Raw genomic sequence first — 27,598 nt, 5'->3', positions numbered from 1 at the left:
ATCTATCTGTCTATCTGTCTGTCTGTCTGTCTGTCTGTCTGTCTGTCTGTCTGTCTGTCTGTCTGTCTGTCTGTCTGTCTGTCTATCTATATCTCTACATCTCTATATCTCTCTATATCTCTATCTCTATCTATCTGTCTATCTTCACCACAGCGTGATGTTCTAATATTCCCTCCCTCTCTCATGTTTCAGTATTAATTTCAAACCCTGCAGGATGGATTTCACAGAACTAAAGGATGATTCTAAAGAGTTTGGGCATCCGTGTCCACCCAATCCCATCTGAGAGGCAGGGAGACTAGCATCTTATATAACACAACATGTTGGAGTCAAATGCTTTTGAGACCAGTGAAAAACAAACACCGCCGTTGGGCTCTAGAAACACAATAAGGAATAAACTTATAGCGTGAGCTGGACAATCCACTGAATATTTCATAGAATAATGGAGGAGTATGTGCAGTGTGTGTGTGTGTGTGTGTGTGTGTGTGTGTGTGTGTGTGTGTGTGTGTGTGTGTGTGTTTTCCATTGCTGAATTGACCCACTGTGAAACTCGAGTGACCTCAGTGTTTGGTAACACACTTGCAGGGCGGAGAGCGAGGCTGCAAATGAGTAAAACAACATGTATCTGTCTGAACTGTGTGGGCGCTTGTTATTAAGGACTGAGGTCAAAATGCTATTTTGGTAAGACTCTCTACCAGGCTTTATTACTCAGGGTGGCACTGTCACTCTGTGCCCACTGCAGTTTGAAAACACAGCTATATTGCCACTGAGATGCTGTTCAGCCCATATACATTTATATATAAAACTGTAGATCAGCTTTGGTATATTCTCATTGATCAAAGACACAGGATTTGATGCAATATTTAGAAAGTTATTATTTTGGGTGTTGGATATCAGGTGAGCATGCTGAAAAGAAATTGTAGCAATAGTGCAATAAATAAAAATCCTTCATGACAAATATTTAATATTCAGTGCTACTGTAGAAACATGGCGATGCAACATGGCAGCGCTATCCGTCCCTATGTCAATATAAAAGGCTTATTCTAAGGTAATTCAAAACTTTTGAAGTGATCATACACTAATTAAAACATACATTTCTACCAAGTCTTTTCTGAAAAATTCCAATTTAATCTTCAGTTTCCATCTAGACTGTGTCACAGAGGTTTTCATTTACCAATATAGTAAGAGAACAGATTTTTGGATATTTTCTTCATTCAGTGACGTTATTTTTTATTATAAAATGTGATACAATAAAAACAGTCAACCAAAATGTGAAACTCCAAGCTTCAAAAAGGAAGCGCTCCCTTCTCACACAGTGCCCAACCTCTTCTCTTTGTTGATGCTCATTTAACAAAATGAATATCACATCCTCGTGTTCACATGGTTATGTTGTTCAGTCATTTGTCATACGCATGTCAACATGTTCCTCTATGAAGTGTGCAATTAATGAGGTGTGTACACCTCCGACTAAAATGTTTTACCAAAGCTTCTGCAATTAAACCACCAGGCGGCGCTATTTCTACAGTGAGTATTGGAAATAATCCAAGCAGTACATCTGCTCATATACAATATCTGGCCAAGTGAGAAAAGTTGATTCTTTACCTCAGATGTGTACAGTGAACATGATTGTTTGCGTTCTTTTAGCATCACTTTAAACCCCAGAGCTGTTGTGATAGTGCTATAGTGCATAACCTTGAGACATTTCACGTGATGCAAGTGTAAACAGCTGAATGCATTTAATGAAAATAATGGATTTTATTAACATGTAAAGCATAACGCACCAAACATTCATGTACAGTCATACTAGTTGTATGGAGAGTCTTTACAACCACATGTAGCACTTTGGAGTCTTCTATCCCTCATGATTACAAACCTGTAGCAACCAGCGGATGGATTCCAACAAAAATTCAGTTCTGATCTGGCTAATGCTAATGCTCTGGTTGTCATCTGTGTTAGTAAGACCTGTCTATTTCATTAACATTGGTGTGCTGTACGTTAGAAACACTAAATACTGTATGTACTAAAGTAAAATTATAAGGAGCTACAGAAAACTGTCTTCAACCAACGTGCGTCCTTCTTCCTGGATATAAACTCCTATTTGTGCAGTCAGCACCTTCCTGGATAATCCCAACTTTCTAGACCCAACAAATCATGTCCAATCCTCTCTGAGGATCTGTCATATTTGTTAAAGAGGCCCTGCCTGCCAGGAGGCTTTCATATCACTGTTCACCATTGGATTTCACATTAAACTCTCATGTTTCCTCCAATGACCTCCATTATCCACAACTGTCCAGCCATTCACAGTGAATCTGGCGCGTCAAAGGGTCAGGTGGTCCACTCAACATGAGCCAGTGTATGAGTGTGTTCCTCACAGAACACTGAAGAACTTCTCTCTCACAATGCCCTTCTGAAACAGTCACATGGTGGACTCTGTTAAGGACCTTTTCACTTGTATCATCTCGGGATGTATTCCTGTGGGATTCTGCTAAAGTTCCTGCTCTGCAGCGCCTGGTCAACAGACTGTATGAAGGGGTCGATCACATGTCTCATATCAGGAGTGAAAGGGTCAAAGGAGGGCTGCTGGGCCCCTGAGCGTTTGAAGTGTCCGTCCTGGTTGCTGTGTGCACACAGCAGCCTCTCCTCTGTCATGGAGACGTTCAGGAAGGCCGTGATGACGCGGATCTGAGGGAGCAGAGCCCTCTGGAGCTCCTCATAATGCACCACCAGCAGCCGCCGGCCCAGCTTCAGCCAGCTCAGAGCATGAGAGGCCCACCACGGGGCGTAGCTGGACACAAACTCAGGCCATTCTGCAGGGGACAGACCAGAACAGTGGAGGAGCAATGAGACAACAGCTAATCCAGCATCAATATAATACTTAGATATTATAGTGACTGTTTACTAGGGTGAGAGCGATCAAGCTGCTAAATGTCTTGCATGTGGAGAGTAAAAAGTTTATATTCAAAATGTACTCACTTACGTTTTTGAGTTTGTGTGTGTGCGTGTGCGTGTGTGTGTGCGTGTGCGTGTGTGTGTGCGTGTGTGTGTGCGTATGTGTGTGTGTGTGTGTGTGTGTGTGTGTGAACTTGGCGGGAAAACCACAGGAAGTAACTCTAAACAGAATACACAACCATGACTATATGGACTAAATAGAACAGGAAGTGAGCTCAAAAGAAAATCACATAGACACACTTCCAAACTTGTTACGGTCTTATGTAATGGCTGATGCATTTTTCAATTTCCTTTCAGTTAATGTCATACTGGTTTGTTTCCTGTGCCTCCTCCTGCGTCTGAGTCATAGTTTTGTACAGCAGTGTTACACCGAATGGCTAAGCATGATACAATGCAACCTTTTATGGAAATGTTGAACTGCATCTCAGTGAATCAAAATCATAATATAATCATCAGAAAGTCATTGAGACAATTCACCCAGTTGAGAAAATGGGTCCAGCTGTAAATGGTGGGTTCTTCCAAAGAGAAGAGGACGTGAATACAGAAAATGCCAGAAATGCAATTGTTATTTCCTTCATATTTTATGAGTGGATATGTCTTTATAATATCCATAGTGGATATTGAGCATTTTAGGCAAAATTATTTGAGTTAAGTATTAATATCTTGTTGATATTACTAAAGCTCAAAATGTCATGTCAAAATGGTTAGTCAACCATTTACAAACAGATATTGTGAGGGCACGGAATCATTTTAGCCCGGTGAGAGCACGGAATCTTTCGGCTCACTGCAATCAGGTGTGTGGCACTGATTGGCTGATTGAGCCCAGGTGTGAGGAGGTTATATCTGCCCTGAGACCCCAGTGCTCTGTGCTGCTCATTGTCTCGCCCTCTGGGATAGTGAGAGCGGTAACACTTTACAATAAGGTACACAAAAAAAGAGTAGTTACCCTTTTTAAAAGGTAAGTTTACCTTTTTAAAAGGTAAACTTACCTTTCAAAAAAGGTAAGTTTACCTTTTAAAAAGGTAAGTTTTAAAAAGGTAAATTTACCTTTTAAAAAGGTAAACTAGGGTAACTACTTTTTTTGTGTACCTTATTGTAAAGTGTTACCGTGAGAGCTTCTCTCTTATGCTGCGTCCACACCAAACGCGTTTGGGGCGGAAGGGGCAGTCACTTTACATACAAATTTAATGTACAGACGCGAATAGACGCAAATTCTTATCGCGCGGCGCGAACACGCGAAATTCGCACCGCTCATTCGCTTGAGTTGAAAATATTCATCTAACGCAAATTTTTCGCGTGAGGTCCCGCTGTGATTATCATGCGGTTCACGCAGAGCAACGCACATTTTCACGTTTGGTGTGGACGCAGCATAAGTGTTCCCTGGCGTTCGAGTTCCAAAGTAAACTGTTGAGTTACTTGTGTATGCTTTCAGCTGCTTGGCAGTGGTGGTTTAGTTTGTTGTTTAGTGTTTCATCTTAAAGGTAGCCTGTGTGGCCCTTTAAAGCTCTGTGTGTTTTTGTTTTCTCCCTTTCCCCTTCTTCGTTATAGCGATTCAGTGGTTATCCCTCCGGGGATAACTTTAAGACACCCCTGGGTCCGCACCTGTGTCCCAAAGCTATATTGGGACATATATTAAAGCTATAGTGCGTAACTTCTATCCCAGCCCATGAGGACCTGCGTGTAGCCGGAAGACAGTAGTTTGTAAACATTGCCTTACTGAGAAATACAGAGACAGTTTTGTGGAGCTGATAGGCTCAATCAACTTCATGTCATTTCATTTGGCGATGCCTTCAATGTAACGCACATTCATTTATGAAAAAGTTAGCTTTAAAACGCAGACGAGAAGGGAATGGGTTGTGGGGGGGGGGGTCTGTCTGAGGCGTCAAGTTGTTTTTTTTTTTTGTTTTTTTAATCATTATTCAATGCTCTGAGCACAACAGAAACCCCACTTCATCCTATTTTGGTGGTGGCCCAAATCAAAAGGTTTAAAAGCTGTTATATACTCAAGAGTGCCGTCTTCACATCAACATTATGCAGCATTAAATACAGTATCCTTCAGTGGAGCAATGACCCTCTGTGTGTGTGGATTAGTCTGTACATTACCTTTGCTGTTCCACTGTGCGTCTGTGGCGTGTCCTAAGTGTCCGGCACACTTGCGGTTGAATTCGGCCATGAGGGAGCGGTAAGGGTTCCTGATGAGCAGGATGGCAGAATCAAACATCTCAATCTCTTTCTGACCGCTCTCGTGGGTCTTAATGCAGATGCTCCGCCCACTCTTCCAGAAGTCCTTCTCTCCTTTGAAACCTGGGACCAATGAATGAATAATGGTGGTCAGCTACCAGGAAATATTTCAAGCACACTGTTCAAAAAAAACTAAAAAGCTAGGGAAACTCAACATTTCAAGGCAACTCTCAAGACTTAGAATAGAAACTGCCTATATTTGAGCCAACGAGTTATCTTTTGTTGAGATAACTTACCATTCAAATGAATAAACTTCTTCATCTTAAGAATTTTAAAGAATAACAGTTGTGAACTAATTCTCGGACGTACAGGTTACCTCACATGGTTTTAAGCACGGAAAACTAAATTCACACGAAAAAAAAAGATCAACGATCCCGTTCTTTGCGAGAAACATAACCACAGAAAATGTTTCCCTCTTTGTGAAATTAGACAGCAATTATTTCATTTTCACAGTGCAGCACTCTCTCAAATGTTTGTTTTTCAGCAGTGTTAAGCCCCCTCCTCCTCACCTCTGTTGTACAATGTGCCATCGAAATAGAAGCTGCCGGTGTAGTAGCCGGTCACGAGCTCGATCAGGTGGCGTACCCAGGTGTTGCCCGCGCCAGGGAAACTAGAAAGAGCCACCAGGGAGCTGGACCTCTGAGGCAGAAACATCCTCTCTTTGCACCTGGAGTCTAGAAGCACAGCCATTTTGTTTGTCAATTACATTCATAGGATGAAATTGAAATAGAGCACCAGATCAAAATGTTTCACAAAGTGTGGATGCAGCCAAAATGGATTCCTTTTTCCACAACAAAACAGAGTGACACAAATTGTAGCATAGCGGTACGAGTGACAAAGTGGGACCAGAGAGAGATGAGATGTCCCTGTCTGATCTGAGTATGGGATGAACACTGCTTTCAACAGCAATTTCCCTCCTATCATGCACTGTGTCCTCTCCACAGAGAAGCACACAACATTCACACAGACAGTGTCAGTGGTTTTATCACAGGTTATTTATATAGCAGAAAAGAGAGGCTGGAACTTTAACTGCTGTGCACGCTCTGTAAAAATGACTGACATGGCAGAATAGGGAAGGGATTAAAATACAGACACGGTCTGGTAATTATTACATTGTCCCATCTTCCTCTGTGAAAGCCAATCACAATGAGGCTTTATGAGGTTTATAAGGCCAGACACTGAAGGCAACAACATTGTTTTTTTCAAGCACCAGTCAGTTTTGAGAATTTTGCTTATTTTGCTTCCAAAACATGTCTTCTTTCATACTAGTATAAATACAAGGTCTAAAATGTACATTGAAGTGTTTATTTGACTGAACCTTGTCTGTTTGCGTCTGTACATTTGCCCTCTACATACCATCTTAAATGACTATTATCTCAACATTAGTTTTATTTTCAATACTCTGAACCACAAATCTCAACTTCTAAAGCATTTACATCAACTAACGTTTTCATAATAATTCTTAGCACTATTCTGAAGGTTATTACATAAATATTTGTTCATATTTTGTACATAGTATATTTTATTTATACAATGAAAAAAAAGGCTGTATCCAGAATCTATTCTGTAAAACTTTTTTTTTTTTATGTACCCTATTCACCTGCACTGTCTCGCCTTAAAACAATATCTACAGTACATTCAGTATAATCAAATATCTCACCCAGCACAGGTGTGTGGTAGACATGGTAATGGTCTAGCTGGCTGGGGGCTGTGGGTGTGGAGCTGTTGGTGGAGTTGATGCTGCCCACACAGTGCTGGCTGTCAGACTGCTGGGTCAGACTGAAGAGAGACGACGTCCACGTACAGAAGCAATGCTGCTGTCTGATCACGGCCAGCGGCAGCTCCTACAAAACAAAAAGCACAAAGGTTCTCTGTGTTTTCCTAAGACTTGTCACACTTATTTTCCTTCAAAGACTTCTATTCTGCCTGTGTGTGTGTGTGTGTGTGTGTGTGTGTGTATGTGTGTGTGTGTGTGTGTGTGTGTGTGTGTGTGTGTGTGTGTGTGTGTGTGTGTGTGTGTGTGTGTGTGTGTGTGTGTGTGTGTGTCAGCCCAGTTGAAGGTGAAGTCAGCAATTCTGGAGAATGCTTGTTGTCAAAATCACTTTTTTTCCTCTAAAATCAGTGAATAGCTCTTCATAAGCAGTTAACTGTCCGTACTGTGTGCACGCCAGAGTTTATACACAGCCTAAGTTCTGTAATGGGCATGTTGCTAGCTACGGTGACCCCCCCCCCCCCCCCTTTGTTTTCATACCCATTGTTTTCACACCAGTTTACAGAGCCTAGGCTCTGTATTTATTTATACACTGGATTTTTCAGCACACACACAATACGGACAGGTAGCGGATGAGAGATATTCACTGATTCTGACTACAAGCATTCTCCAGAATCGCTCCAGAAGGTCAAAATGCTCAATGTCAAAGCATGAGGACAGACTAGAATTAACATTTAAGAAAGGTTACTCATAAACACACAAACACACACACACACACACTCTAGCAGGCTTTTTCTGTTTTTTTCTGAGGCGGAAAAGCTGCATTCAGCACTATTTCTGTCCAGACTATTTACTTCTCATTAGCGGCACATTAAAACCTTCAATATTCAGCAAAATCCAAGGAGCTCTGTGCAAACACATGTGATTCCCCCTTGGGACTGCAGACGAGAGCTATAGCAGCTATGCACAGACTCCTCTCCACCAGTGCAATACAGAGGATACACAATAAATAGATCAGGTTCTGTAATGTTGACCTCATAGGACTGATTCCAACCTTGTCTGTGCAGGTCTCGATGCAGGACTGTGTGGTGAGGTTGGGCTGGAAGGAGGTGATGGGGAAGATGCCCACGGTGCTCTGAGGCAACTTGAAGCAGCCGCGGTAGTGAACATTTCTGACTGGAGGGAGAGAGAAAAATACACATGACGAAATAGTTGCACACTGCCAAACGGTAAAATAAAGCAGCTACTAAGAAGTAAATTCAGCTCCTCCCTAAAAGAAACAAGAAAATAAGATGAGTCTGAATTTAAATTACCAATACGCCCCCAAGTATTTCTGGCCTAATTACATTCCTATACTTTAATGGAATGCTGGTGAATAATGCATTCACAAGCAGCAAATCTCCAGAGACACTGAACTTTCCAATCAGGAATATGAATACTGTATACGGTATGAATATGTTTAACCTTGCCAACAACATTCCTGATACATACCTTTGAAGTACTCCATATTGTTGCATTTCCTCTTGTTAGTGTAGTGTGTTGTTTAGTGATTTGGGATTCAAACAAGCAGTTCCCATACGGTGAGTTTCCCCTTTTATATTGTGTTCTTTTAAATTGAATATACAGTAGCTTAAATCATTTCCTGTGACCTATGCAAACAAGGGTAGACGAGCAGACAGCGTATCATCACACTCTACAAACTCCACAGTGGCTGTCTGGGGAGAATATTCTTCAACAAATGTCATCAATCTAGTGTAAAGTAGCACTCTAGTGTGATTTTTATGCAGAGATGCACCTGTTTAATCAGCCCTGAATCATGACATGGGGAGGCTACAACACAGCAGAGAGTGCCATCCAGTCATCCTCTCAGCCTCTCAGCCCAAATGAATAGGGACATTTTCTCAACTCTTCTCGGGCCTCTGAAGAAGTAATAAAGTGAAATCCAACAAAGCTCGGCACATCAAAGGACTCGTGAAAGATGAAGTCGGGTGATTTTCTATACGTCTGCGCCACTGACTGTCGTTTCTATTTTCAGCCGGGGATTAATACACGTTTAGTTGCTCTAGTGCAGCGGGAGAGAGGGGGGGAGGGAGGGGGGGGGGGGGGCGGGGGGTATCTGTTGAGAGCAGACCAAGGATGACGCAATGTACAGCGCTGTACTGTAAATCTTGGATTTTGTTTTATCTCTATGAAACAGCGAAGTTAGCATGAGATACATATTCATAATACATGTTCAAAAATATCCAAACTAAAATGTTAAAAGCAATGTTAAAGGTGCAGTTATAGAATTATAACTAAGAGTGGTGACGACAGCTGGTTCGTGGAGAAATGAGACACTTTCTGGGCAGGCAGTTTCCAAGGTGAACATCAAACAGTTATAATGACAGAACAGTGAGGGAAAAGCTTTGTTTTTTTTTAACTCAGCCCTTATCACAGGACCAAACAGTGAAATGAGAGTGTACAAAAACAAAACATTTTGAAGATATGTCTTTTTGTGGAGAGAGGAAGCTAGCGGTCCTACAATAGAACAAAGGAAATGCAAGCAAGCTAAGTTTTTATCAATTGTCTAGTGCTGTTTAAGTTTGAACGTATCCGATGATCTGAAGAGGAATGTATCCTTATTCACAATAACTGTATACATGAATAATGTGCAACTTACAACTATAACTTTTACAATAAAACAAGTATAAATGCAATAACGACAGTCAGTATAAAGGGATGCTTGTTCACCCTTGCTGTACTCTATAGCTTCTCTATTTCTGGAAGCAGAATTGTGTTGGTTGGATTGGATCTAAAAACAATGCCCATCTTCATGCTAATGAAGGAACAGTGTAATTCAGTGATGATGATGATATATATAGCATATAAAAGTCAGTATTTCATCGCTTATGTGTGAGATTTTCCCAGTGAGTGGCTTGTGGGGGAAATAAATAGCAGCAGCCCTTGTCTTCCTCCCTCAGGGGAAGTCACACTCACATTTGCGGTGCCCTGGCGGCTGCTCCTCCACCTTGTAGATGGAGAGTCGACCCACCCCCCCACAGGGAGCGCCCCTCTGCCCCCGACAGGCCAGGCTGCAGTCCTCCTCTGGAGCCCGGGGGCTGCTGATACGGTTCCCACAGTGGCACTCGGCTCCAAACTCCAGTCCTGCAAACTGGTACCCACTATAGACACACACATACGCACACAGCCGCGTACACACACACAGATACACACACACAGACACACATAGACAGGCAAATACACAAGTCAGAATCTGCAAAAATGTCCCTACTTTCCAAAAGTGTCCGTACATGTACATATGCACGCACAAACACAAACACACACACACACACACACACACACACACGCACACGCATGTTATTAAAATGCATTCCCTAGCCTCATACCTTACCCCTAAGTAACCATCAAAACTAAATACTATATACACTCAACAAAAATATAAACGCAACACTTTTGTTTTTGCTCCCATTTCTCATGAGATGGACTTAAAGATCTAAAATTCATTCCAGATACACAATTGTACCATTTCTCTCAAACATTGTTCACAAATCTGTCTAAATGTGTGATAGTGAGCACTTCTGCTTTGCTGAGATAATCCATCCCACCTCACAGGTGTGCCACATCAAGATGCTGATCTGACATCATGATTAGTGCACAGGTGTGCCTTAGACTGTCCACAATAAAAGGCCACCCTGAAATGTGCAGTTTTGTCTCACAGCAAAATGCCACAGATGCCACAAGCATTGAGGTAGCGTGCAATTGGCATGCTGACAGCAGGAATGTCAACAAGATCTGTTGCTCGTGCATTGAATGTTCATTTCTCCACCATAAGCCGTCTCCAGCAACTTCGCACAGCCATTGAAGAGGAGTGGACCAACATTCCACAGGCCACAATTGACAATCTGATAAACTCTATGCGAAGAAGATGTGTTGCACTGCATGAGGCAAATGGTGGTCACACCAGATACTGACTGGTTCTGAGTCCCCAGACCCCCAATAAAGCAAAAAAATGCACATTTCAGAGTGGCCTTTTATTGTGGACAGTCTAAGGCACACCTGTGCACTAATCATGATGTCAGATCAGCATCTTGATGTGGCACACCTGTGAGGTGGGATGGATTATCTCAGCAAAGCAGAAGTGCTCACTATCACACATTTAGACAGATTTGTGAACAATGTTTGAGAGAAATGGTACAATTGTGTATCTGGAATGAATTTTAGATCTTTAAGTCCATCTCATGAGAAATGGGAGCAAAAACAAAAGTGTTGCGTTTATATTTTTGTTGAGTGTATATTACCACAGTGCAACACTATCCCAAACCTTAACCTTATTCTAAACTTAACCTGAAAACCTGGTCTTAACCCCTCAAACAGCCCTGCCCCAAATTGAGAACGGGCCAAATATCCTCACTTTCCCAAAATGTCCTCACTCTTAATGTCTAAAACTTAAATTGTTTCTCACAAAAATAGTTGCACACGCACACACACACACACACACACACACACACACACACACACACACACACACAGTTATTGCCCTCGCCAAAGGCAATCCATAACCTCAAGCTATTGCCTTCGGTCTACGCAAACCCACAGGACACAAGTTAACATTTCAAACTTATTATTTAGCTCAAACTTCCCCCACATTAAATATCAAGTATTGTCCGCCCCCCTGTGATATTTGCCTGTGTGGTCTCCTTACTGCACTCGCCTGACTGTGTAATGCTTTTTTTTCTCCATCTGAACTGCAGTCACCTCTGATCTGTGCTTTACATATCAAGGCTGTAGTGATTCATCCCCCCTCTCCACCCTGCCTCCTTGGGACGGACAGAAAAACCTCATCAAAATTGACCTTTTCATATGTGTCCTTTTGAAGCTTCCCCCCTTAAATTGCCTTGACTTTTTTCCTTGTACTCATCGCGGTAATTGGCCCACTCAGGTAACGAGCGCGACCGCTTCCCCTGACGGGGCAGGGGAGAGGGGGGAGAGGGGGGTCTGAGATGTGAGCACCCACTCTCAGTCTGACTGCATCCATCTGTCGGCTGCGGTTCTGTTTCAGTGGGTCTACACTGCTGCTCCCCTTGTAGCAAAGATATTAAAGAATAATTCAAGCGGGTCATTCCTTCACTTTGCTTTGAAAAAAGAATCCACCTGCTCTCTACATTTTCCTCACATCTCTTGACAGTCGTTTCAATGTCAATTTCAATTGGGCTCACCCTGACCCAATCAGAGATGATTTTACCCCCTTCCCGGGCCCCTCCTTCCTTCTTCTGCAACAGATCAAGCCTTCTGTCCCCCCCCCTCCCCTCCCCTCATCTTTCACTGTCATCCAGCCACCTGGCTCTCCGCTGGCTCCAAACACAGCAGGCCATTCATTGGAGGAGACTGAGACCCAGAGCGTTTTACTCAAACAGCAGGCCTTCTGTTGTGCTCCCCTTAGTTCACATGGAGCCAATGCCCCCAATAGAAACACATTACCTTTCTGAGCAGGTGTCCTGACACAGAGAGCTGGTCATTTTGCGCAGGTCATAAAGCACGGTTCCTCCCAGGGCGCCGGTGCTGGCGTTGTGCAGAAAGCAGCCCATGTAGGTTCCTGTTTCAGAGAGAAAAGCATTCAGACGTGAAGCACTCCCTGTAAGGTGCTCACCACCAGCCCCCCTCACATTTGAAAAGGCTTGGTTTGGAAAGCTGCTGATTGAAAAAGTATGTTTGTGTTACAGAACATTTTCATGTATGAAATGATTAGTCAATTCATAATCAATGGTTAACAGATTAAGTCATTTGCCAAACAAAAATACTAAACATTCTTGGCTTGATTCTGAGCGTACTTACAAAGAAAATGAATAATTATTATAATTCTGATTGCACATTGCTCCGTGTTATCACAAAATGTAACACCTGTTAATGCATGTGCACACTCTCTTTTATGACTTGATGTGGACCTAGACCAGACTTCCTCTGTCTTCAGCCTTTGCCTCAACACTTACTGACAGCGTTACACACACACAGCCGCATGTATTGTGAGCCATCTTATCTCAATGGCTTTTTCTACGTAGAGGCCTAATTCATCATCCAATATAAATTATTTTTATGTCTACATTACAGTGAACCTATTTACTTTCACTGGAATACAACCCCCCCCCCCCCCTGTAGAAAAAAGGCCGTAACGCATAATAGGCCACGGCAGACTATTATGATGTGCTGACAAGATTAAGGCTTCATATGAAATGTCAACCAAATTCACTCTTTGATGTTATCCTTCGTCTTTGCCACATTGCTACATCAAACTCTGCATAGCTGATACATCTTCTGTATAAATAATAGTCTGCGTGTGGAGGGTTAACATACTGTATGCATTTTTTTTTTGTGTGGAGCCCTCATTTACATCTGCTCCCCTGGGGTCTGAGACTAGTATCATTTTAGGTTATGCTAGATGTTTCTTCTCATTCAGGAGCTGCATTTTGTGAACACGTACTGTAGTTTTGAGTCTTTATTTTTGGTGCGTGCAGATCATTCCTGTTGGCTTTCAGGTATTTTCCACAAACTTTAGTACGAATTTGTATTCTACAGGTTTCAAGGACACTGAGGATCTAGCCTGTGTTTCATTTTATTTTATATTTACAACCAGCATAAAAAAAGACAGATGCCAACTGGTCAAAAGAGGGGATTTAAAATGCTTGGGAGGAGATACAGACTAAGGATTGAAGAGATGTGGCAGCAAAGGTGCACAGACAAGATGGAAGCGAAGAGCAATGGAGTGTGAAATCTCTGGCAGGCCAAGCATCACCATATCAAATTTGTGATTCAATCAGTGTGATATGTCCTCTGAAGCCCCATCCAGCCTGTGTAGTGCCTGGGCTAAGGCTGAGTCACTCACACCAGCCAGTGGACAACATCCAGCAAGGAGCTGGCTGAAAGTAAGTCAATTTAGTCAATTGTACACAGGGCACACTGAAATGTGTCTTTTCGCATATCCCCTCTTCGGGTTTTTCCACTTCGGAGGGGGTCGTAGCGCAGTGTAAGCCATAGTACCACAGCGACTCTGGAGCAGTTTGTGGTTAAGTGTCTTGCTCAAGGACACAATGGTAGAGATGGTGGGCACCGTATATTTAAGTAGCAGCCACCACTAGCTTTACAAATATCACCTTGCTGTCCGGTGGTTACCAGGATCCTCCCACCACTAAAAGCACTAATAGACTGGGGCTGCCAAAGTCTGGTAGGTAAGTATCTCAAGAGGTATCACCCAAGGTTGAGCCCCCCTACACCCTGACCCACCCAGAGGGGCCAGGTCATTGCTTTAGTCAAAGTGAAGGAGAGGCCCCAGGCAGCAGCAGTGGAGGCTTAATGGAGGGAAGCAAGCCCCAAATTCCCAGGCACAGTATAGGACTAACTGCACTCCGGCCTGGCACCGTGTGGCTTTTTCTTTAACACTAAGACAGATGGCTGTGCTAGAGCGGATTACTCCCCACAGGAATGGATGGACAAGGATAATAAAGTCGCTGTCGGGGGCGAAAAACCTTGTGTGTCCAAAACGGTCATTTTTTAGGAAATAATTTTTATTTTATTTTTTTAAACAAATGAACTATGCTTTTTCAATTCACTAGCTCTTTTAGTACTTTTCCTTGGTTAAAACCCACACTAAGATGTGTGAAGTGTGACCAATAGCATTGATTTATGAATAAAAATAAAAATGTCAAATAAAATGGGAGATATGAGGTTTCTACCAGACAGCGACGTTATCCACGATGGCCAAGTATGAGGATGCTAAACTTGGCTGTGTCACATATAGTGATATAATAATAATATAGGTATATGTGCCACTGCCATGTTTAGCATGTGCACCTTGTGTGTCCATTGTAAGCTCAACAGTCACTGCAGGCTCTATAATCTCCTCATAGTGTGAGTCATCGAAAGCCCACAGAGGGTCTACACATATGTACAACCAGGGCACAGAGGTTTGGTTCCAGAAGTGGGGGAGAAAAAAGGATATATACCATATATACTGTATAGATAAAAGGTGAATGTTTGAATCTCATTATATAACCAGATTCAACCCTAACCCTGAAAAGCTAATGTGCAATAATAATAATAACAATAACTAAATTAAATAATGAAATCATAATAAGAATAATAAGAAACAGAAAAAGGAGAAAATGCTCTGTATATGTTTTAATGCTTAATGTGTCTTAATCCTTTTCAGTTTCAGCACTGTCGTCATCTAGTAACGCCCGCCCATATCAGATAGTACGATTTCATTGGTAGCAAATTTTCCGACATAGTTAGTGTGCTCCGATGGTTAGTGCCCAGAGTGAGCTACAGAGCAAATTTAAATTTGCCAGCAGCGAGTCTGGATTTCCAGGGTACCTGTTCCAGTGTTCATTAAACTGTATTTTTTCATAGAATTCCACCATCATCATCACCACCTGCACCTGCATTTGGGTCCTTCACTTGCTCCACTCCTACCCACACCTTGACAGTCACATTAACCTTCACCAATAAGGTAGGGCAACGTTTCTCTCTCTACTTAAAACCATGAAGACTAATCAACATTACCTTCAGGAGAATAACATGTAATGTAATGTAAATCAACATAGAGAGTGTTGCTCCATCCTGAGTATCATCGCCTGTATAATCTCTCATTTCTGATCCCTCACCACATCTGCGGGCGTGTAATACTTCTGATCTGTACTTTACATATGGAGCAACTGTGACTGGACCCTGCCAGGCACACAGTTTGCAGCAGCAGAAGCAAAGCATGACATATCTCACGCTTTTTATTATAAAATCTTTGAATAGGAAATGCTCCTGGATCTAAGAAATGAGCAAACTCTCCCTCCGACTGTGTAGTGTTATAACTGCTTTGGTACTGAGAGTCAACGTAGACAGTGAATGAAGAGGAACCTACAGCTTGAATATCAAACCATAGAACTGTAGATACTTCATTACAGACGGAGAAATAAAAAAAATTGTTGATTAAAATATTTTGACAACAAGCATTCTCCAGAATTGCTGACTCCACCCTTAACCAAATGTAAGAGATTTTAAGAAAAGTATTTTCTAAACTGTCGGATATAAAATTGGTATGGTCCTCCAGTAGGCATTTGGTAAATAAGTCTATTTGTCTCAAAATGTCTATTGCTTTAAAACAATCTTTGATCAGAATACTGTAGTTCCCGATACATTTCCTGACAACTTAAGGCAACAAATCTTTCCAGGACTACCTGAAAGCAATCATTATCGTTTATGGACGTACTCTAGAGGTTTATGAATGATATGACAGGTTGCTCTTGGCTTTTCTCTCTAAAAAATTCCAACCAGTTTCTGCTCCAGGGCATGTGGTACATTAGACCTCCATAATTTAATTGTGTGTCCTGGGTAATACTTTTTAAAAAAGGAACCTTTGCCAGATGGCTTCTGAAGAAACTGATCTCCTTCCTGCCTGCAGAATTTTTCATCTGTATTACCCTACTCAGTGACTGAGCGTTTTTTTTGTAGCGTCTGATTTATTTTTTATTTTTTTAAAGAAAAGAAGAATGCTTTTTCAAGTATGAACTTCAAAAACAAATGTTCCAATGGAGTTATTTCCTTTGTATTTACCATCTGAACAAAAAAGAAAATTGCACGGGCAGGCACTGTTCCACAACAGAGCAAATCTCCAGGGGACATCTTAAAGCACTCAAGTAATGGCCAAGGCTCCTTAACAGGGGGAGCGCCAGCAAGGAATTAGATCATTTTTATCTTCATAATTACTCCTTCATTTTCTTTAAAGTACTTTGGTGTGGCTGCCTACGAGATATCTGAAGCACCCACACGTGAAATGTAATATAAATGTATAATGAAGCTCCTCTTAAATGTTCTTAGGTCATGATTATCCCTTCATAAATGTACAATGAGGTCTGTTTGTGAGTGTGTGCTATGGAAGCTCAACACATAACAATGTGTAACCCCAGCTCCAGGCCAGCTGAGCTGAAAAAGTAAATCACAAAATACAAAAGATAAATGTGTATATTTGCTTCTTCATCTATTATTCACCAGGAAAACCACACATCTTCAATCTCCCATCTCCCCCCTCCCACCCCCCCCCCCCCCACTTCAGAGAGGGTGATAGTGTTCTAGTATAGCTGAGAGCTTGTAATGATAGCTCTTGTTGTTCCCCTGGCTACAGAGGTGCAGAACATTGGCAAAAAAAAAACACACATTAGATGTTGTGATGAGGGCACACAAGTCAACTGCAGGTGACATATCTTTTTTGGCAGCCATATTGGATATCACCGTGTTCGGGAAAAGGCCCGACAACAACAAATAGCGGATCGATTGGGTTAAAGCACATCTTCACAATCCCGAGCAGAATTCATTAGACTTAATTCATTTCGGTGCAGTTTGCGGTTGAGAGTAATTATAATGGCGCACTCATTAATGTAAATAGGCCAAGCAGTGGCCAGTAGTCACATGTTTAACATTAACACTGTGCTGCTCTGCTTTCTTTTGCCTGCTGGCTGGAGAGCTGTAAGGAAAGCTGCTCCAAGTCACAGCTCAGGAGTATTTAAGGTCGCGTTCACACCAGCCTTGTCTTGGTCTGGTTGAACTGAACCCTGGAGCGGTTGAGCCCCTGGTGTGGTTGGTTTGGGATGGTTTGAACACAGTCCCAGACTCTGGTGTGCACCACACAACGGGACTCTGCTCCGCTTGAAAGAGGTGGGTCTCGAGACCTCATCCACACCAATCACAGGAAGTGTAGTAGTTTACAGAGTCGGCATACAAACAAGTGAGATTTCCGCACCGCAAATGTATGGTCATTTTCAATATTTACAGTAACAATCGACCAAACAACACCAGGTCTCCATGTCATTATATCGTTCAAATATACATAAACCTTCCCCTTGTGACACTACATTTAATAGACTCTGGCTGTGACAGTACGCACTCCAAATTAAGAGACCAGCATGACAATAACTTGCAGATGCTCCATGGTGTTGGCTATCCTTTTTACTCCAAAAACTATCTGACCAACAACATGATTGATTGATGATTTGTGTTTACTATTCGTAGTTCGTTTGGAGTTTTCCTTTTGTGAATGCATGCTGAACAATCTGAAAAAGCAGACAACGTATCCAACTCACATCTGGTGCACACCAAGGGAGTGGACTATGAGTTGTTAACCGACCTAAGACTAAAGACAGCACCGTGTCAACTCAATGTGGAGGCAAGTCTGTCTCTTTAGACTGACTTTAAAGTTTCATTCAGTGGCTGAGCTGCAATGTGTGTCTGCTTCTATTTACCTTTATGTCTGCTGCTCCTGTGGAGAGACACCCTCTGCTCTGGACTGTCTGGCAGCAGACTGTGGAACCAGCGGCGGTGCCAGTGTTGGACCCCCAGGCTTTGGGCCCCGGGCCAGTGTCTGCCTGCCTTGGCCCCTCCCCCTCCTCCGGACAGAGGCTGAGCGGGAGGTGCAGCCCAACTGGAGCGCGCCCTCACACCCAGGCCCACTGTCCTGGGGGCTGTAGGGGGGGCAGGGAGGGACACTAGCGGGGGCAGGCTGGCCAGGTTGGGCTGGCCTACTCTGGTGCTGGAGCGCTGCAGGAGGAGGATGCTGCCTGCCATCAGATAGGCGATGCCCAGGCAGAGGAGTAGCACCTGGGCCCGTTTCAAAAGGCAGTGCAGTCTGTACAGGGGTGCCACCATGTCTGTATACTCCCCTCTCTATCACCTTAGTGGAAGCAGGCCATTTGGTGGTTTTAGGAGTGAGAGGATCTGTCTCAAAGTGTTATCATCTTGGAAATACTTGCAGCGTCTGGCGATGTTGTAGACATGATGTCTTGGTCTTTCATCACCACCACACAGTCCGAAGGCAGCGCTGGAACAATAGAAGTGTCACAACAGAGAGGGGTTTAATATCCAAGGCTGTGGTCACTGACTCGGGGATGAGCCCTACAGGGGGAAAAAGACAAAAGCAGCTGGGTTTAAAGCACAAGATATCTCACTGTGTGTGAGCAGCACAATCAACAGAAGAAAAGTATGTGTCTGCAGAGTAGATTCACAGCTCATGTTGACATATGGGCTTATGGGTTTCTTTCTTGCAGCATCTTGCAACACATCCTTTGGTCTCTACCGCTTCATTGCTTTCATCCCTGCCTTCCTGTTTTTCTTCCAAACACTGCTTTAGTCAACACGGCTCACAAAGATAATTAACCCATTTTTCCGAAGACAAAAAGCTGTGGCTAACATGAGTCAAGTAAATGTTGGATGGGGTGTGGAGAGACAATGGCTGTGCATTTACACATGTTTAGGCAATGCTCAATGTGAGACAACTTTTGGAAATCCTTCACCAATGTTGATCATGATTGATATTAGCAATACACAAATGATGTTTGTTCTGTTCACATAGATGTTTATGCAACGGTCGTTATTTTTTAAAATGATTTCATTTTATATTTTCTCTTTGATTTATTTCTGAACACGTTCTCCTGTTTGAATTGATTGGACACAGAAGAGCCTTTGAATGGTATGACTCCTTGCAAAGGACAACGTGGAAGCAATTGCTGTAAAATGAGATTTGAAGAATATTCTAAATAAAATTAAAGTGTTTTTCTTAACCTGTTTCAAGTTCTGCTGTTCATGTAGACCATGTTTCCTCTTGTGTGTGTGTGTGTGTGTGTGTGTGTGTGTGTGTGTGTGTGTGTGTGTGTGTGTGTGTGTGTGTGTGTGTGCTATCCCATCACATTAATCATTTTTAAATATGTTGGAACTAGGAAATGACATCAACCTTTAACAATATGACTTTTAAATTGGATTCAGAGATTTCATTCTATTCCTGCTAGCCTCCTATTATATTTGAACACCGGGAATATCAGGGTGAAATTACATCCGTGATAAAACATTTTTTTTTAAACGCTGGAGAGCGTATTAGTGGTGCTTATAAAATAGGGATTATCCTAGCAGTGTGCACACCATCCCTCCCTGGCCTCGAATGAATAAGTGATGAGTTTAAAAAAAAAGCACGCAAAGATTAGGCTATAGCCTATGTCGGGAGATTTCTTAACGATTAGGGATGTAAAGCCTCCCATGTGTTGTTGGTGGCGTTTTGTGAAGGCTAATACTTTGACTTTGAGAGCAGCAGTGGAGTGCTGCTGTGTGTCTCATTTCTGTCACTTGCAAGTCCCTCTCTGATACAGCTGCTGCTCTGACTGACAGCCCATAGGACGTTCCCATGTAACACCAGCTGTTTGTAGGCTAACCCCCCCCCCCCCCCCCTCCCCAAAGATGCCTAACAAACCGTCTCACTCCCCAGTCACATCCAATATCCCCGTTCTAACACTATGCCCTTCAGCTCTGTATACTTTCTCATCTCAGGCCTCTCGTATTCTGTCTTAGTAAAGCTGGAGACGTCACACTGTTGCCTACGTACCCCCTCATACTACTCACCACTACAAATAAGAAAAGTAGGGGTGCGGTGTATAGCCTGGTGCTCTCGAGGATAGAAGCAACAGTTTGCACAATGAACAGTCTCCCCCTGTCAAGTCCGAGTGCCCAACTTAGGCTCAAACTCCACATCTTTTACCCGTACAATGACTCACCATCCATACGAGTGTAACAGATCCACAACACTCAATGTTAAGGGATGGATGGGATGTTGAAAGATGCATGTAAAAACATATAGTAAACACACGAATCACCTATTGAGGGAATGCGAGGTCTTCCATCTTAAAAAAACTCACCACTCTGCCTCCACCATTTACAGTATGAGAGGGTATTATTTAACATGCTGCTTACCTTCACCGGTGGAGTGCTACAGTAGGCAAGGCTACGCGCGGCATCCTCCTATTGTATTGCGCGATCACTGAGCAGTCCGTAGCCGTTTTGATCGCTGTTGTCCCCAGCGAAGGTCTCCAGCTTTTCCCAGAGCTGGTGTTATATAAACTCTCTCTCTCTCTCTCTCTCTCTCTCTCTCTTCCCTTCTCTCTCCGTCGCTCTGGAAGGCTGGCACGGCGATATAAAGCACAGCCAGTATGCCTATGTGTGAGTGTGTGTTGCGATAGAGAGGAGAGAGAGAGACGGGGAGAGAGAGAGAGAGAGAGAGAGATAGAGAGAGAGAGAGAGAGAGAGAGAGAGAGAGAGATGGGGATGAGGAGGAGGGTGAAGAGGGGTAGTCGTCGGTCTCATTTGCATTGGTGATCCAAACGCGTCACAGCTCCTCCACTGTGCAAACGGCAGAATTCGTGTCCAGCAGCCCCAAAGCCTGCACTGCTCACAGGGGGGAGCCTTGCACTAAACAGCTGGCTTCACCATATATTCCATAATCTTGTATCGATTTTAATCTTTAATCTTCTACATGCGACAACAGATTTTGTCATAAATCACTTAAAAAAAAATTAAAACAAACATCCTCACAGCATGCACGCTGCAGTAGCCTACTACAGTGAGTTTCCTTGGCAGAACAACAACAGGCTAGTAGTGTACATCAAGGACGTTCGGCTTTGAGCGTGCGCTATTTGGTAAAGAGAGCCAGCCCGAGTGAGTTTAACCTGAGACTGCTGCGAGGTTGCATTTGTCATTATAATGGAGTGCAAGGACCAGGAAAACATTCGCAAGACATTTATCTTTGCGGCCGTATCTCCTAGTCCCATCAGGACTCTACATCCTGATAGCATCTGATATACTTTGGAGGTTCCTCCTGAAATCAAATCATTCGCCACATTGCCCAATGTATTGCAGTCACGTATAGTAGTTCACTGGGATGTAGCCTCGCATGTTAGTTTAGTTGAATAAGTACTACATCAATGGACTTTGCCGTAACGACCGTGTGCGTGTGTATTCATTCTGCATTTCAGCACCACGAACAGCGCCTCGTCTGTGTTTGCTCCAGCCGTGAACAAGGTAAAATCAACAGCGCATAACCAAGTGCTTAATCACGGCTGATTGACATTCAGACTAGGGCCACATAATAAACCATGGGTACAAGTGCTGGCAGTGTGTTCAAGGGCGCAAACAGGGTGGTGCTTTTTAATGTAGTTTCGACACTCAAAACATTTAAAAGTTTCTCTGATTAGTGAAAATGGAGTGGTTTGAATTTTGACTAGGCCTTAATGAGGGGAACACGATATGTGGTTGAGGCGGAAATGATCTACGTCAAAATCGAGGATGTCAGGGGGGGCAGTACACTGACATAAAGGGAGATAAGTGGTTCATTTGTAGGCTCACTGTAGATGCATACAAGAAGAAAAAAGCAACGTGCTGTGTCAAGTGCTGGCCCTAAATGTCTCTAGAGAAAGAAAACCCTGAACATATAAAAGGTAGCCGTATAACAGGAGGCCACTAAAATACACAGAAAATCTCACAAATGTGTTGCTGCGAATATATAACTGAAAGCAGTGGAAGATGTTTTCATTCTCCTGCCTGTTACTACAGGAAGGCTGCAGACCATTTAGAAGCAGGCATACTTAAATCACTGGCTCCAAGTGCTCCAAGTCTGTAAGGCAATAATGGTAAAGCTCCCCAGTATATTACTGACCTGCTCAGAACACTGCAGTCTGCTCAGAGCTCTCAGGTCATTGGGTAGAAGCAATCTAACTGTACCTAGAATAATATCCAGGGGTCGATTTGGCAAATATATTTTGGACTGGTCTGCAATGTTTGGCCAGACAGCTTTTTTCTCTTACATTATCCAAGAAGGTTTGACAGTTGAACCATAATAAAAGTTGACTTATAAACCTTACAGTTGTTCTCCGTAACATTTACATCTTGTGTATTGTCTGTTCAGTTCCTATCTATCAAATAGTGAGTTCAAAAAATGGTGATTGAGCATATGACCCACAGATGAAAGCACCTGCATTTGCTGCTTTGCCCAGTTATACTATCAGACTCGGGGCTTGGGAGCTTCATACTCGGTACTACTGAGATCATACCTGTGTGCATTCCATTAGATATGTTATTTTTATTTATTTTTTCATTTTTATCTTGGGCATGGTCCTAGGTATTAACCCAAACCACAATGTATACCAAATCTTTACTAAGACCTTTTGAAAAAATCCGATCCATGATATTTTCCTTAACCTGGTCATGTTCTTTTTGTTGTGCTTGAACCTTCATGTATATGTGTCGTCACATTGAGAAACACATTGACTAAAGTAAAGTAATGTATTTGGTTTTGGAAGGAACGGGCAAATGATTTCACCATGGAAGTCCCAGAGAATTTAGAGTCACATTTTCATGGTAAAAAGCAATGGCAACCACTGACCAGTATTTCCGTGGTGTTGATTTTTGGTTTGCTAACAATGTTGTGGAACCAGTAATGAGACGGTAGTATTTACAAATTGCAGTAAACCAGTTAGAAATACACTGCAGTTTGATTCTATTTGTCCAATGAAGCTATCCAGAGTCTGCCTGACCAGTTAGCAGAATAACTCAGCCCTGCCAAATTGTATGTTGCCTAGTATGAGTAAGCTGTAGTAAGCTGCTGCCTAGCTGTTTCCCAGTGGACAGGTTGCCTTAGCTGTAGGCTCATTTCACATCCGGTATATTTAGAGTGACACTGCCTCCACCCGCTAAGCTTAACACTCCTGTTATTAATCCAATCAGCATTCATATTACTTGGCCTCAGTTTCCATTGTGTAACTCAACCTCTATGTGGGAACAGCTGCACCAAAAAAAAAACACGGGAGCTTATCCACAGGAGTCTTTCGAGAGAGGGACAAAGGTAAATCCACGCCCAGCCTGCCTATTTGTTTTTATTACTTTTCCCTTCACAGTATACCCTCATCCATCTCTCTTCTCACACACTTGCTTGCTTTTGCAGAGGACAGGCAAGAGCCATCTGTCCCCAACAATGCAGGCAGCAGTCAATTAACCTTATCTAACCCTTTAGGTCGGCTCACTTCTCAGACCATTGCAGAAGGGACACGGAGGCTGGAGGTGTCACTCAAACAGTCCAGACACCAGAGCTCTCATCTTCTCTTGCCTGTCTCTTGCCTTTCTGTGCTGCCTGGCTGCCATACATTGATCACCTCAGACAAGACACTTGCTGCTGTCTCTATGTCTCAGTGCTATATGCTTCAGTCTAAGCTCCTCCGTCCTACATTTCTGATCCTCTCTGTCTTCATTGCTCTTCTGTCCCAATTAGAGAGCAGAGGAAAGAAGCTGGCTTATGATCATAGACTTCCCTAGCTGGTCCAATTTATTGTGCTTGAGACACAGTATGCAATGTTTGGCCGTGTGTGGTGACATTGGAACATAGTGTATGGCAGATTATTGATGCCACTAGGGGTAAAAAAAAAAGAGCGGTATTATATTATAAAAAGATGTGTATCACGATATAACAAGATCAATCATAATTCCATGATAAAATTATACATATCTTGTTATAGAGTGATACTGATCTTTTTTTCATTTCCTTAAATTGTTATATACTGTATGTATACCTATCACATTATAAAGTGATGCATATCTCATTATAACCAGACAACGGCTTATCACCTTATAACGAGATAAAAACTTAATTTTTTTTAAATCTTCGGTTCCGGACTGAGTTGCACTTGGCTTTTGGCATGGAAACAGGGAAAAGCATGACCTACAACACAGATAAAAGGCCAAATTTCACTATTCAACAAAACTATCATGTATTAACGTGCAACCTTTAGATTACACATAACGAAATAAGTGTCACATTCTAACATACATTCTTTTCACGTTATATAGATATGGACCTAGCCTGGCATCGCCCGCCTACGTACTTCCGCTCAATTTTCATTTCCCTTCAGTAGTCAGTCTGGGCCTGCTGTATATTCGCTGGTTTTCTCCGCCAGATTTTTGCCGGTCCAATCAGCGAACAGAGGGAGTGGCTGAGAACAATGATGTTGAGGTTGTGCGCCAGTTTCAGTTGTAGTCAGAAGCTGGCGCATGACATACGTCACGACCAAACGTTATGCGATTGGTTGGCAGATCCAGAGTGGCACTGGGTGGATCCAATAGTTTTAAACTTCAACAGACACCCGCCTTCAAGTGAGTGTAAGTTTTTCAATTGAGCGATTCCAGACCTTCTGTACAAATGAAATGAAGTACGATGATCTGGTAGGACCAGGCTAACATGGACCTGGATAGTGAGCTGAAATCTTTATTTGTATGATGTATATGTATCATTGACTTTTATATTTTAACATTTGCATGTTTCAGTGCAAATTGTTCCTGATGTATTTGGAAGAAAAGTTGCTGTTTATGGATACTGTTATTGTCTGAATTTATCGTATCGTAAAGAGTAACAATAAACAAAAGAAAAGTAGGAAGGTGTATTACCTTTAACTAAAATCGGGCAGGTTTCCCAGGCAAGAAAAAGCTAAGTCATGTTACTAAAGAGAGAATGAACGTTGAGTGTCATGTTTTTTTGATTATTGTTTGATGATTAAAAAATTAGTCTTTTTAGCATTGGCACTGCAATGTTGTATGCCATTTCTGGCAAACTCGTCCCTACTGCTGCAAAGGAATGTTTGGCGTCTAACATATTTATGTGGGCTGAGCACTTGAATGTGCATTCCCTAATAAATAATACAACAAGGAAGCTAACTATAGTGTAGCGTGCTTCTTCCATACTGTATTGTCCTATCTCACCCTTTCAGGTCCACTTAAAGGCTTTCTAACAGTCACGGTACATCTTAGCATACCTCACTATTCCTACACACAGGAATTATTTCCTTGTCCATCCCTATTTATCCTCTGCATTCCTGTCTCGACCAACCCCCTTTAATCTGGTTTCACTCCACACTATCACTGTTAGGCAGAATCTGCAGTCAGCAGTATCGCTCCCTCACTCCATGGACTGTCCTCTGTTCTTCCTCTGACCTTCACTGTCAGGATTTTCTGCTACTGGCATTCTGAAAAACTTGCAGAAAAATTCCTCCCTGCTGCTGACAGACGTAGTGAAAACCTTCCTCCGTGTATGTCTCACACCTTTCATTTCTCCTCTCTTTCTATTACTCCTCTCTATCTCTTTCTAAATCCAGCAAGAACAACCTTCAACAGTCAGCGTCCTCCTCTCTGTCCAGGCATCCTGCCCTGCGCTCATTAAAATGTCACATACATACTCATATATGAAGCTCCTCTTGCCAACCAACCACTATAGCCACTCATTGGGCTCACTCTTCCTCTGACCCCAACCCCCCCCCCCCCCCCCCCCCCCATGATTCAAATTCTCCTCCATTTCAGTGGTCTGAAAACCTTTTAAAAGGTAGCAACTCCAACTTTCATTAACAACCGTCACTATGAGATGACATTAGGTCAGCCTAAAGGTCACCTGAAGCTCCTCCTCTCCCCCTCCTCTTCTACTCATTAGCTTTTAAATGTTTTATTTCTATTCATTCGCTTTTCTAATGTGTATTGTGTATTTTAATCTTGCCCCTGTAAAGCACTTTGAATGGCCTTTTGTCTGGCTTGTGCTATATAAATAAACTTGCCTTGCCTAGCCTTGCCTTCTCTGGAAATGAAACCTTAACATTTTTAAAGAGACTAAGACAAGCTTTCAATTGTTGTTGTTTCTAGCGGCCCCTGTGGACAAAAGCGGTAATGTTTTACGACACACCGTGCCGTAACATACATATTCAGTGTCCTGTACTCACTTACTCCCCTAATTACAGTAATGTGTAACTTTACTGTAGTTTTCAAATGGCTGTAGTGTATAGTGCTGTTTTGAGCATTTTCAGGTAGTGTCACCGAGTTCTGACCTTTTTTTTGCATTGGAAAACACTGAGAGAATAAACTGTCATAATGAAAACATGACACAGCCATTTGACTATCTTGTTCATAAACGATGGTGTCAAGACTTCTCATTTTGATGACACTGGCAGTTTCATTGACATGAATACTTGCTTTTGAGGAATAGACTGTCCATTTTGAGCAAGCGACGTACTTTTGCAGGTTATCCACTAGGTTTTGCAGTTTGCACTAATTGTTTTGAGAAATGCACTAACTGCTGTGCAAATGTTAATAGTGATGTGAGAAAAGCACAAAAGCGACTGAGAAAAACTGTTAATTAATAATGGTAATATAACAATGGTGAAGCAAATTAAACATTGATTTGGTACCATTCATAAACACAGGATGTTCCTGTCTACCTGCCATACATCTTATTGACTGAGTTCACAGGGATTAGGAGTATGGTGGCATTACAGTTTTTCTCAGTCGCTTTGGTGCTTTTCTCACATCACTATTAACATTTGGACAGCAGTTAGCAAATGACAATTTTATAAAACAGCAGAGAATTGTATGAAAGCAACTGATACATGTCCAAACGCATTTGCAATTTGTTCAGAGGAAGGAGAAATTGCTACTATGATGTGCTCAAATGACTAAATGTTGCGGAGGTTGAACTAATAGTTATGAGAATTTTCATTCTGATCTGAGAAAAGCACCAAAGCAACTGAGAAAAACTGTAATAATAACTACACAATAGATAGATAGATAGATAGATAGATAGATAGATAGATAGATAGATAGATAGATAGATAGATAGATAGATAGATAGATAGATAGATAGATAGATAGATAGATAGATAGATAGATAGATAGATAGATAGATGGATGGATGGATGGATGGATGGATGGATGGATGGATGGATGGATGGATGGATGGATGGATGGATGGATGGATGGATGGATGGATGGATGGATGGATGGATGGATGGATGGATGGATGGATGGATGGATGGATGGATGGAT

At 42.4% G+C, this 27,598-nt stretch overlaps 1 protein-coding gene across 1 annotated transcript; it reads right to left on the bottom strand.

Annotated features, from left to right (window-relative positions):
* Positions 1-1,929: 1,929 nt before the first annotated feature.
* LOC307260486 (sialate:O-sulfotransferase 1-like) lies at positions 1,930-20,768 on the bottom strand. The gene is made up of 9 exons (XM_080040742.1): positions 20,669-20,768; positions 18,178-18,752; positions 12,377-12,491; positions 9,875-10,059; positions 7,953-8,074; positions 6,848-7,031; positions 5,697-5,861; positions 5,050-5,250; positions 1,930-2,804 (listed from the first exon to the last, which is right to left on the bottom strand). The coding sequence occupies exons 2-9, from the start codon at positions 18,578-18,580 to the stop codon at positions 2,452-2,454; spliced, it is 1,728 nt and encodes a 575-aa protein (XP_079896868.1). The 5' UTR covers positions 18,581-18,752; positions 20,669-20,768; the 3' UTR covers positions 1,930-2,451.
* Positions 20,769-27,598: the final 6,830 nt, after the last annotated feature.

The sequence above is a fragment of the Ammodytes marinus genome, assembly GCF_949987685.1.
Source record: "Ammodytes marinus genome assembly, chromosome: 14".
In the NCBI taxonomy this organism is placed as follows: Eukaryota; Metazoa; Chordata; class Actinopteri; order Uranoscopiformes; family Ammodytidae; genus Ammodytes; species Ammodytes marinus.
Note: the sequence above shows the minus strand (reverse complement) of the source record. Positions and strands in the feature narration are given on the sequence as shown.